Source organism: Misgurnus anguillicaudatus, chromosome 19 (assembly GCF_027580225.2).
Source record: "Misgurnus anguillicaudatus chromosome 19, ASM2758022v2, whole genome shotgun sequence".
In the NCBI taxonomy this organism is placed as follows: domain Eukaryota; kingdom Metazoa; phylum Chordata; class Actinopteri; order Cypriniformes; family Cobitidae; genus Misgurnus; species Misgurnus anguillicaudatus.
In genome coordinates this window covers 20,744,076-20,756,941 of record NC_073355.2, presented here as the reverse complement: position 1 = coordinate 20,756,941, position 12,866 = coordinate 20,744,076, and the positions used below count along the sequence as shown (strand labels likewise).

At 36.7% G+C, this 12,866-nt stretch overlaps 2 protein-coding genes across 3 annotated transcripts; both read right to left on the bottom strand.

Annotated features, from left to right (window-relative positions):
* Nucleotides 1–239: 239 nt before the first annotated feature.
* cdk21 (cyclin-dependent kinase 21) lies at nt 240–4,691 on the bottom strand. Of its 2 annotated transcripts, none has more exons than XM_055191636.2 (8): nt 4,567–4,691; nt 3,724–3,973; nt 3,517–3,649; nt 3,271–3,438; nt 3,080–3,189; nt 1,393–1,443; nt 1,038–1,170; nt 240–955 (listed from the first exon to the last, which is right to left on the bottom strand). In XM_055191636.2, exons 2-8 carry the CDS (start codon nt 3,951–3,953, stop codon nt 878–880), a joined length of 903 nt encoding a protein of 300 aa, XP_055047611.2. In that variant the 5' UTR covers nt 3,954–3,973; nt 4,567–4,691; the 3' UTR covers nt 240–877. The 2 variants fall into 2 exon arrangements, with proteins under 2 accessions (XP_055047611.2, XP_055047616.2); XM_055191641.2 differs by having other exon boundaries at nt 3,352–3,438.
* Nucleotides 4,692–5,097: 406 nt separating this feature from the next.
* Nucleotides 5,098–12,734, bottom strand: retsat.2 (retinol saturase, tandem duplicate 2). Its single transcript, XM_073857090.1, has 11 exons — nt 12,511–12,734; nt 11,895–12,077; nt 11,299–11,540; nt 10,749–10,950; nt 10,473–10,670; nt 10,261–10,377; nt 9,659–9,800; nt 9,436–9,545; nt 6,388–6,554; nt 6,122–6,281; nt 5,098–6,033 (listed from the first exon to the last, which is right to left on the bottom strand). Exons 1-11 carry the CDS (start codon nt 12,665–12,667, stop codon nt 5,888–5,890), a joined length of 1,824 nt encoding a protein of 607 aa, XP_073713191.1. The 5' UTR covers nt 12,668–12,734; the 3' UTR covers nt 5,098–5,887.
* Nucleotides 12,735–12,866: the final 132 nt, after the last annotated feature.

Below are 12,866 nucleotides of genomic sequence, written 5' to 3'. Positions count from 1 at the left end.
TCCTATGGACCGGCTGTGACTAACTAAATAAACATTTTGATCTAAAGCTATTTATTACTTGCAGAGCTGTCAGTATTACAGTCTATTTGTTATCATATTGTATATCTTTTAACTTTGGAATTACTGCCTCCTAATGGTCACCTTCTGTAACTACAATTAATAAAGAAATGCACTTTAATCAAAGTTTGCTCTTTACCATCAATTATTCACAAAAAAAAATAACAATAGCAATAAGAAGCAATGGTTAACAGCAATTTTACTGATCTGCAACAAATATCTTCACATAGGCACATATATTATGCTATTATTAAACATGCAACAAATTACATGTTGAAACTGAACAAACTTTTTTAATTATATATACTTGTATATAAATGAATTAGTTTAAAAGGTCATTGTCATAACAGCGTTTCAGTCCATTTAAAAACAAATAGGCACAAGACTGCTGTTTCAAAGAGAAAGACAAAACAAAAAAACAAAACACTTTTCTCAGAACTCAAAACATTAAATGGCTTTAAAAACAAACACTTCTGACATGACAGAAAAAAACTTCATTACAGTAAAAGTTAACTTACAATAAGAACTCTAAAACAACACATAAAAATCGGATGTCATTGAACTTACCGGTTGAAATCAATCAACCAACTACGCTCTATAATTTCATTATTATAAAGTTGTCTAAAGTTGAAACGGCATATAAAAGATCCCCTTAAGTCTTGATATCATCCATAGAAAAAGTTAATCAAACAATTTCATTAATGTTAAGAGTGCAGCATATTTTTGGCAATTATTCTGTAAGATTAGAAAAATCCGTAGTTTCATCTTCACAGCCTGACTGGGTAGGTAAGGCCCACCCCTGTATCCATCTGTGCTGGCATTAGGGGTCTGCCAGGTAAGGGTGGGCCAAAGCACTGTAGGCAGAGATGCGATGAGCTGGACTGAATGTCAAACATTGCTGCATAAAGAGAGAAGTGTCAAATCAAATCAAATATATGTAAAATCATTAAAAACCTTTTCAAGAACTAAGTAATACGTACAGACAGTAAGTCATGCTCTTCATGGGTAAGGCTGGGGAGAATCTGTGTTGTAGGTTTTTTCTCAGCCCAAACAGGACTGTAGCAGACAGCACTTTCCATAGGCCAATCCTCCTCACCGGGCACACCGATAACCCTGTGAGAGTAGAAATATGCATATAATTGCAAACAAACAAAAAGTGATTATTTTGAACATTTATGCATTTGGGAGATGCTTTTATCCAAAGCGACCTATGGTGCAAAAATATATGTTTTATCATGGGTTTGAACCCAAGACCTTTGCACTGCTAATGCAATGCTCTACCAATTGAGCTACAGAAACCATTAATATTGCATTAATATTTGTATTTTTACTCACTCAAAGATCTTTTGCAGCTGTTGGATCTCTGTGTATCCACAAAACAAAGGCCTGTGTGGGAAAAAATGGAGAATGGATGACCACTGCCTAGGAAAATATAATCTGTTTGTATCAGAGGGATTCTTTGGGAACGTTGAACATAAGTTATATTAGGAGGGCAATCTGGCGGAGCAGGGTCAGGGACACAGGGAGCCATGATTTCCTCATTCAGGAACCATTGGATAGGACTGACTATGAGAATGGATAATGGATTTCAATTTCTCAAGAGCTTCCTTTGGAGTGTGTTTGGTGTTCTTGGTTCCTGGACGATAGCAGATGCTGAATTGGAAACGGGTGAAGAATAAGGCCTATCTGGCCTATCAAGAATAAGGCCTATCAATTACGATGATCAGTAAAAACCATAAACAGATAGCGAGTATCCAGCCAGTATCTCCATTCTTCGAGAGCCATTTTGATAGCTAAAATATATACCGTAAATCTGCTCTAAAAAGAAGGCACATCGATGAAGTCGAGGAGGATTCCCCTGCTGCTGAGTACAGTACAGCGCCTGCATCAACTTGCAGGGTTCCTACACAATTCCATACTTTTCCAGACTCAAATTTCCAGACTTCCCTACAGATTTTTCTGACCATATTTGTTTTAAAATTCAACCGCTAACAAGTATGTTACATTCTAAACATTTAGTATTGGACTTTTTGCCTGTTATTAGGATAGGAAAGTAGCTAGACAGGAAGTGAGGTGGGAGAGAAAAGATGGCGGGATGGGGAAAAGTCTATGAGCTAGGACTCGAACTCGGGTCTCCCAAACCACAACAGCGCTACATGGCGACGCACTTACCCAAAAATAAAATTTCTATCATCATTTACTTACCCTCATGTCATTCTAAACTAATAAGACTTTTGTTACTCTTGGAAACACACATGAAGATATTTAAAGGATTAGTTCACCTTAAAAATGAAGATGTCCTAATCATTTACTCACCTCAATGCCATCCAAGATGGCAACCAACTCAGTTAAAACATAAATTTATTTTTCACTGAAGAAAGACATGGATTTCTTGGATGGCATTGAGGTGAGTAATTGATTAGGGCATTTTCATTTATTTTGGGGTAAACTAGTCCTTTAATAAAGGGAATAAAATCTATCAGATTTTAAAAATATATATTAATTTGTGTTAATATAATAAAGTCTTATGGTTTTTAAAGACATGGGAGTGAATAAATGACAAATTTTCACTTTGGGTATATATATTATTATATACATTTAGAAATTCTTAATTTTTTATTTAGAAAACGAAATAGGGACAATAGTCTGGAAACGTAAGTATTTTTTCCATACATTTCCAGACCTGGAAATTACTTCAATCAAATTCCGTACTTTTCCAAACTCGTAGGAACCCTGAACTTGTGAAGTTGGGTGAACTAGAAGTGGAGCTGATGTGAAAGCTTATTAAAAGGTCTTTATGGCTATGGAGGCTGTTGAATTCCAACTTGACAGAGATTTGGGCATGTCCCACATATAACTATAGTTTTGGATAAACTGTGACAGGGTTATACATCAAGGACCATTTTTAATTCTGTTCCTAGAGTCAAAATACCCCTGTTATAAATGCATAAGATATAAAAACATTGATGCTAATCTTAGCTTAGCATGCACACCGACATTTCTCTCTAAACTCTGTTCTCACCTTAGCAAAAAGAGCTCGGCAAAGATACAACCAGCACTCCACATATCCACTGAAGACATATAACTCGAGTGAAGCAGGACCTCCGGAGCCCTGTACCACAGAGTAACAACCTATACCAATACAAACACATTTCATGCTCACTATCAATCCACATAATACACCATTAAAACATGTTTTTGAGTGGTCCTTACACAAGGGGTAAGGGCGATATGGTACGTATAGATCCTGGACAGACCAAAATCGGCAATCTTGATCTCCCCTCGACTGCTCACCAGGACATTTTCTGGCTTCAGGTCCCGGTGAATGACAGTGTTAGTGTGAAGAAAGTCAAGTCCACTGAGCAGCTGACGCATAACGTCCTACACATTGAGAAACTACATATTAGCAATAGTATAGGTGAGTTATGTCAAATGCAATGAAGACAGAAAGACAAAAACCTTGATTGTGTCCCTGGCCAGGCCTTCCTCTGAAGCTTTGCTTAGAAATGTGGACAGATCCTGATCGATACACTCGAAAACCAACGTCAGGTCAAAGATTTGGTTTTGCCATCCGGCCGAGACATTCAGCAACCTATCGATAAGATTGTATCGTATTATTTTTAAAGAAATTTCACATGTGAGTTTTGTGGTAATGTCTACACTCACTTGACTATGTTTGGGTGGTTGAAATGCTCTAATTTCCGCAGGAGTGCCACTTCTCGTATCATGAACTGAGGGATGCCAGTGTCCGGATCCTCAGAGATGTTGAGTCTCTTCACCGCCACGAGACGCTGCCGGTCACGCTTCTCTCGGGCCTTGTACACCTTCCCATAAGCGCCCTGTCCAATTTCTGCCAGGATCTCATAATCTGACATATCACCACAGCAATCATCCATATTGATATAAAACTGTTTTACTGCAAGAGAGAACATTGGGGACAAATTGAAAAAAAAATAAGGGCTTTATAAACTTTAGTTGTCTGTTAGTCATGTTAATTGGACTGCACTGTGTTAACATTACATAATAAATAAAATTGATAACACGAATTTAAATGTGTTAAATTAAGTGATGGTGAATCTGAAGACACTGACATTGCATTAGGTTAACATAATTTGGGTTTTTCCAAGTTTGCACTAAAAAAAAATCACCATGGTTTTATCAGGGTAAAAGTGAAATAACCATGTTTTTGTATGATTGGTTATCATTCATCAAATATAGCATGATAACACCATGGTCCCTGCACTGAACATGGTCAATTTACTATGGTTTTACTTCAAATGTATCCAAAAACTATAGTTTGATTTTTGTATGAGCCTACCTGATGTGCTCGAATCGGTGACACGAGGGACTGAAAACTTCTTTCATCCCTGACATGTGTTTATTAAAAACATTTATGATTAATAACGTGGCGAGCAACAACGTCACTTGCTCGCGCGATTAAAATACAGTTTCTGGAAAAGATTTTCAGATCATGAGATATAAAACTAATAATTTACGTTTCTAACTTACCTTTTTTGCCAATGTCATCCAAAAATCTTGCAGATAAAATGACTGTCTCCTGATATCAGTCACTGACACGGATTACTAAGATGTGTTAGCCATGATTTTAATAAAATAAAAAAAACTAGGCAGAGGTGCGGGATTTATACAGGACTGTGCCAGCCAATGAACAGCTCTGGATCCATGTCTCATTTTAACTGTTTACTTAGTTATTCATCTCTTGCATATTTTGACAAAAATCGTATTTAAATCACACATGTGGTTAAAAAGCCATTATGGCCATTAGGAATTTAAAAACATGCAAAGTGTCATATGATCCTAGTATAACGTTAGTTATTTAAAATTAAAGGATTAAAGTTATTTAATCCCAACATTACAACAACTAACACAAAATGTAGGTTTACTTGTGTTTACCTATGAATGGATAACAAAAAAATTAAGTTATTTATAAAATACAAAATTTGTCTTTTGCATGTAACTCGATTTAGGAACCACAGTGCCCTCTTGTGATAAAGTTCAGACACATTATACATAGCAAAATTATTTTTCAAATAAACATTTATTTAGTATTTTTCCACAAATCAGTTGTATACAGATTTATGCATATCCAGGTTAATCCAATAATGACACATCCTGACACAAACATAAACCTAAAAAGGCAGCAATACGCATAGTTGTCAGTTGCATGTACATAAATGCCATCATATGATAAAGATATGCATTAAAACCTTAAATTGTTAATAAACAACATTAAACTGAGTCTTCTTTAACACTTAACGCAATCTAAAGACATAACATTTATTTGATAAAACACACTCCCATTTGCTGTCTGTTTAGCAATACTAAAAAGTACAAAGTGCTATGTTTTTGTCTTTAGTATTTCTCTCATTAATGTGCATTTCAACATAAATCGTTGGCTAAACATAGACGATAACATCTTGCTGCAGCTTGGTTACGTACATGATAATGTACTGATGCCATAATGAAAGCTTAAATTAATTTGCCTCCCTTTAATTACGTGGTTTGCACAAAAATAAAGTATATAGAGTCATGTGTTATAGTGGTTAATTTTTTAATAATCCCAAATTTCCCCTTCTTCCTCAAATCTGATATCTCTAAGCAATAATTTTGAAGTAGAAGACTCAAGTAGTCATGGGTCAGCCCAAACTGAATCTACAACAGCCAAAAACTCAGAATCCCAACATCTGTCATTCATAAAAATCACCCAACAAAAAAACACTATACTGTAGCACGCTTAGCAACATTTAAACCATTTAAACCACAAATAATCTACAGATTGTGTCTCGGCCTCATTACATGTTATGTCTACTTATTGCATCTTCTTGTTGTTGCCATGGTTGACCTTCTTAGCAAGTGCAAAGGCATCCATGTGAAGATTGCGATTTAGGAGAACCGAACCGCATGTCAGTGCCCCTCCCAATGCTCCGGCAAAACCGCACAGCATAACGTCCTGACCTGTGAGCAACATCCAGAAAAGAAAGATCACAGGGTGATTCCTGATAAGCACATGTACATAAACAAACACATAGTCGGGCACACTTACCTGTGAGGAAGAGGTTTTTAATAGGCGTCTGTGGTCTGATGGTGGCGTTCAGTTCTACACTAAAGCGAGAAATGCCATGATCTGCACCGTAGATCTCTCCTTTAGGAGCGCCGATGTAGTGTTGATTTGATATTGGGGTACCTGCATCCACAAATTCAATCTACAGAGATACACAGAAAAAAATAAAAGAAGAGGGTGAATGATGAAAAGCAGAGAGGAAGCAGATTATACACTACTTAAGAGAGTGAGATGATACAACTTCATACCCGGTCCTTGATCTTAGGATAGATCTCAGTCAACACCTCTAAAACACTATTGATGAAGGTCTGCTTCAGTTCTTTATAATCTACACTTCTGTTCTTCACTTTCTCATCCTTCCACTCTTCAAACCACGCATAGTTAGCAAAGCTAACAACAGTCAGGGTGGATTTACCTGTACAGGAAAATAAAAATGGCACTTAATAAAACGTAATAAACTCTTCTCGTAGTTAAAGGTCCAGCGTGTAATGTTTAGAATGACCTCTTGACAGAAATGCAAAATAATATACAAAACTATATAATCAAGAGTGTATAAAGACCTTTCATATTGAACCCTTAGGTTTTTATTACCTTAGAATGAGACGTTTTTATCTACATACCGAGGGTCCCCTTAAATGGAAACCCCCATTTTGTGCTGCCATGTTTCTACAGAAGCCCTTAATGGACAAACTTTTTTTACGAAGCTGTCTCCGAAGATGACATGTTTGTCTGGTGGTGGCTACCGTAGCTTCTCTATGCGTTTTAAAAGAGATGGGTTAGCCGTTAACTGAGCCATTGGTTGCAATTCGCAACCTCACCACTAGATGCCACTAAAATTTACACACTGCACCTTTAATGTTTTTGTCTTGTTTTAATAACAAATATCTAAAAATTCTTAAATAAAGATGCATTTTCTTGATGAGCAAAATAATCTAAGAAAATAATCTAGTTTTTAGACAAAAAATATCAAATTTAAGTGAATTTGTGAATAAAACAAAAAAAATCTGCCAACGGGGTAAGAAAACAATCTTGAACTTTTTTCTTAAACACTTAATCCAAGAAAAATTCAAGAAAAAATGTCTTACCCCATTGGCAGAATATTTTATTTCTTTTTTTGCTTGTTTTAAAGGAAAACAACGCAGTTGTTCCATATTTTCTATGTTCTTACCTCAACTTAGACAAATTAATACATCCCTGTCTTTTTTTCAATGCATACACGTCATCTTTGTACAGCATATCATGAATGTGTTAGCATTTAGCCTAGCCCCATTCATTCCTATGGCTCCAAAAAGGGTAACCACCAAAGAAAGAAACCACCAAACACTTCCATGTTTTCTCTATTTTAAGTTACATGTGTAGTTACACGAGTAAGTATGGTGGCACAAAATAAAACGTGGCGATTTTTAAGCGGGAACTATATTGTATGGCGAAAGAGCACTAGTTTGCATCACCTTGGCGCGCATTGAAAAAAGATAGGTATGGATTAATTCATTAGGTATGTATTAATTGAGGTAAGAACATAGTCAAATATTGAACAATGTTGATGTTTTTCTTTAAGCACAAAATCACTTAAATTTGTGTTTTTTTTCTAAAAACTAGACGTATTTTCTTAGGTCATTTTGCTCATTAAAACATGCATCCTGATTTAGGAATTTTTAGATATCTGTACTTAAAACAAGACATTTTGCAGTGTACAAACAAAAGCACAATGGCAGATTACGTTAGTTAAAAACCACTTATTCACACGGGGCAAACATGACAGAAATGTGCAAAATGTAAAAAAAGGCTAAATAAATACTACATTATTGTAATATAACCAACTTATATTCATTCATCATATAAGCCATACTTACACTGAAAAAAATGACTTTCTTTGGTTTTTTTTGTCTTTTTTAGTAGAAATATAAAAAAATTCTTAAATCAAGATGTATTTTCTTGATGAGCAAAATGACCTAAGAAAAAAAATCAAGTTTTTAGACCAGTCAATTTGTGCTTAAAGGGATACTCCATTGTTTTGTCATATTAAACTATGTCCTTAACTAAGAAGAGTTGATACATACATCTATCATCTGAGTGCGTGCACTTACTCGCTGTGGCGCGCGGCGACACTTTGATAGCACTTAGCTTAGCCCAGTTCATTCAATTGTACCAAACAGAGATAAAGTTAGAAATTACCAAACACATCAACGTTTTCCCTATTTAAGTATGGTGGCACTAAAATAAAACGTGGCGCTTTTCTAAGCGGGTTAAAAAGGGTAACTATAATGTATGGCGGAACAGCGCTTTTGGGAGTACTTCGACTCGGCGCAGTAAAAAATCACGCCTAAAAAATCTGCTCCCCCTCCCTCTCATAATGAGAGGGAGATGGGAAGTTTTAAGTGCACGCACTAAGATGATAGAGGTATGTATCCACTCTTCTTACTTAAGGTAATAACATAGTTTAATATAACATAGTTTAATATGAAAAAACAATGGAGTAACCATTTAAAACAAGCAAAAATATCTGTCAATGGGGTGAGAAAAAGAATCTTGAAATAAGTTTACCTTTTTCTTAAACGCTTAGGGGTGGTTTTTCGGACATGGTTTAGGTTAATCCAGGACTAGGCCGTATTAACCACAGGTCATTTAAGAAGTTTTTACAAACATACTGTACCTTCCAAAAACCACTACAGGTGTGCATCTTAAGACAAAACAATGTCAACGAAATATGTTAAAATTAAACAGGACAAGCTGTTTTTAAATTTAAGCAGCTCAAACATGCATTTTAGTATGGGACTAGGATAAGGCCTGTCCGGGAAACGGATCCGGTTTCGCAGACAGGGGTTAGACTAGTCCTAGACTAAAAAAATAAATAAATGTAAGAGCTGTCTAAACTGAAAACAACTTTCACTGACATATCTTAAAATACACTAGTGCCCTTTGTTTTGCCTCAAAATGCACACAATTAATGTTTTTAGTAAGGCATGTTTGTTAAAACTAGTTATATTTCCTAATTAAACTAAACTCTAGTCCTGGCTTAAGATAATCCATGTCCGGAAACCACCCCTTCATTAAAAAAAATGAACATCATCTTGATCTAAGATTTTTTTATATTTCTGCTGAAATCAAGACAAAAATACTAAATAAGAAAGTAATTTTTTGCAGTGTATGACTAAAAATAATATATATTATGCTAAAGATATGAATAGAACCACAGCGCTGCTCATATTTATCATTCAAATGTTGCTTGGTAGAAGGTTGACCTTGGTAGACTTACGGATCTATATTAAGTATTTCTTTTCGGTTTCTATGCGTACCTGGTTTTCTCTCCTGCCAGGTTGGATCTTTGGCAGACGGTGATGCCACAAAAATCAAAGGGATCTTCTTAACAGATTCTTCCCTGTTTCCTTTCATATAGCCCTCCACCCTGAGGAGCAGACATGGATACAGAATGAGAGCTGTCCTGGAGCACAATGGTTTGGAAATAAACAGAATCTAACATTTTGTTGAACGTTATTAGAGATTTAAGACTGTCCTTACAGGTCATCCAAATTGTTCTCGGAATAGATCCAGTAATTCTCTGCTTTCAGACCCAGCTCTTCTTTTGTTCCATCAAGACCAATGAAGATACTGATACCACCCTCTCCATGCTGCACCATACTCAGCTGTTTCTGGATTGCAGAGACAAAAAAAAAGTTAACATTCTTAAATAATTCTGGTGGCTTAAAAAAGTGCACAACTCTTTGGCAGATGTGAACAACCTAGCAATTTTATAATCATGATTCTGTACATTGTGTATTGCAGCCATGCAGTAAAGCAGACTACTACAGAGTGCAATACATCCAGTGGATCTATAGACCAGTTCAAATGATGTAAACAACACTGGTCCAGAAACACTTCCTGTTACAGTTTGTGACAGTTATTTTTTTATTTCACATATATTATTATCTTTAAGATGTTTGTTTAACTTCAGTTAATTCAGGTTTATATGTTCTGTTGGTTTATTTTATCCCAACGTTTATCTAGTGTTAAAAAACGGAAACAGGAAGTGCTTCTGGACCAGTGTTGTTTACATCTCTTGAAATGGTCTATAAGATTATTTCTGATTAATAACAGTGTAAACACAGACTCTTTCTTACCAGGCATGGTCTGCACATCTTTGGGCAAAAGGGTTTGATAAGTATTGAAGATTCCAGCATCTGAAATCACCATGGGAGCGTGTATATGCACCTCCTCCTGCCCCTTCATAACACTAACACCTGCATCCATCCCAACAAAACGCTCCGGTTATTATAAACTTGTCAGTGTTATGTGCATATTAAAGCTTAAAGGATCCAAAGTGCGCAAGTCTTACCAATAGCCTCTTTAGCTTCATTGAGAAGTATGCGGTTGACAGGTGCTCTAACAAGCACAGCCCCTCCTGCCTTCTCAATGATGGGAATCATGTGGTAGGCAATCTCACTAGCGCCACCCTTTGGGTACCACGCACCAGACAGATAGTGTCGCACAAGCAGACAGTGCATGGAGAAGCTTGCATCTTTGGGGATTTTACCTGTTAAAAAATATTGATGCATTGATCAATGATAAAGACCTTAACCACCTGGTCCATCAGACAGGTGGAGGACCTTACCATAGGTTCCAAAGATGTAGCAGAGAACGGCTCTCAGGTCTTTATTTTGAGTGAGTTCATTCACAACCTCGGTGAGACTGCGGGAAGCGTAGCGGAAGAAGGAAGAGAGACGATTAGCCAGACCTGTGTGCACCAGGAAATTTGCAAGAGGAGCTGGTAGGAGCTTCAGTAGGACCATGAACCACACACCATCTCCAACTTTCTAATGGAAACATTAAAAACAGTTTACAGTGTTCAACTTTGGTGTGTGTTCTTTAAAACATTGCACAAATCTGTCCGTGTAAGCCAATTCAATTTTTTTAAAGTAAGTTCATGAGTGAATTGTGCAATGACAGTTATAAAACTCTCATGTAACTGATAAGATTATGTGACCTGAGAGATGTCACAACACTCCGACTTTGCTCATAGCTGTGGGGAAAATGTCATTTAATTTTCGTCTAAACCCTACGAGCATTACAAAGACTCTAGATTTGTAACAGCTTTCATAACCAGCTACATATGCACTATAATTCAAAGTCAAATGCACCTTAACAACTATTCACTTACTAACCTTTGTAAGTCTCAAATATTCATCAATGGCCTTCTCCTCTCCTGGAAAACATTTCTTTAGCTCATCTGGGAAGCGGTTTCGGCCACTGTAGATGGGATAAATGCGCCGGTTCTCTGGGGGACCCAAGACCACCTGGTCATAGGGGTTATCCAGCGGCGCCCATTGCAGCTGTCCATTGGTTAACTGATCGATCATACAACGCATGGGCTTATGATCCTGCAGCTCTCCAATATAGTGAATACCTGAAGCAGAGGAATGGAGCATTTAAATATAACTACTGTACAAATCTTTAAAAAGATAATCAGGAAATCAATGTAGACACAGTATATTTACATCACCGATCAAGTTTAAAGTTGGGGTTAATAATTAATAATGATCATTATTTATTTCCTAACCTGCATGAAACATTAATATGCGTTTTAGACATGGTGTAGATATGTCTAAAGTATATAATCGTTAATGTTTTCTGATAGGTCTTAATATTTATGTTTAATTCTGGGTTTCAGCCAGATGAATAGTGTATTGTTTGATCAGGTAGTGCAACCTAGCTACATTGCTGAACAAATTGGCAGCACAGACTACAAAATCAATCTTACCAACGTCAAACTCAAAGCCTTGCTCTGTGAAGGTGTGACAGCATCCTCCAGCCCGATCATGTTGCTCCAGAACCAGAACTCTCTTACCCACTTTAGCCAACAGAACAGCAATTGCCAATCCACCAATCCCACTGCCAACAACTACTGCGTCCAAGTCTTGAGGCACCCTATTTGCCAGAAATCCTAGATGTGAAAGAGAAACATGCTGTCAAACTGAATGAATGCATTGTCTGTAAGGAGATACAACAAGGAGATACAATACTAGTATGCACTGTTAACCAATACTGTTCCTGTAGCTCATTTGGTGACGCGTGCATAAGCACCACAAAGGCCATGAGTTCAATTCCAGGGAACACACACACACACAATGTAGTTACTTTGAAAAAAGCGTTTGGCAATTGCATTCATTAAAATGCAATCGAACATGTTCAATCTATCACACATGTTTTTAACTCTTGCAACTGCAGATGTTAATCTTACGCAATAAATCAATTGCAGCAATTCACAGTGATTGCAAAAGGGAAGAAGTGTTTGTATAATTCCTGGATTACATAAATGCACAACACGAAGAGCACTTCATTAGATCAACTGTGTGGGCGCACTTGTGTCAACTCACCTTGTTTTAAAACTTTATTCTTCTCCTTTCGATCAAATACCAATGGCTTTAACGGCTCGCGGGTGTCGATGTCAAACGGGTTTGGTCCTGATCCCGATACATATTTATAGATGATAGCAACTAAAGCTACACAGATTATAACAACAGCTAGCCACATAATGTTAACAAAGTGCTGTCAAATACTGTCACGTCCTCAGCAGACTTCCGCATACAGCTGATCAGAGTGTGGATAGTCTCCTCCTTCTCAGGCGCTACTGACCAATCAGAAGATTTGTTGTAAAATGACGCAAGGCCTATATTAATATTCTTACAAAACTATAACGATTGCAAAGGACCACTAAAATAAATTGTGCATT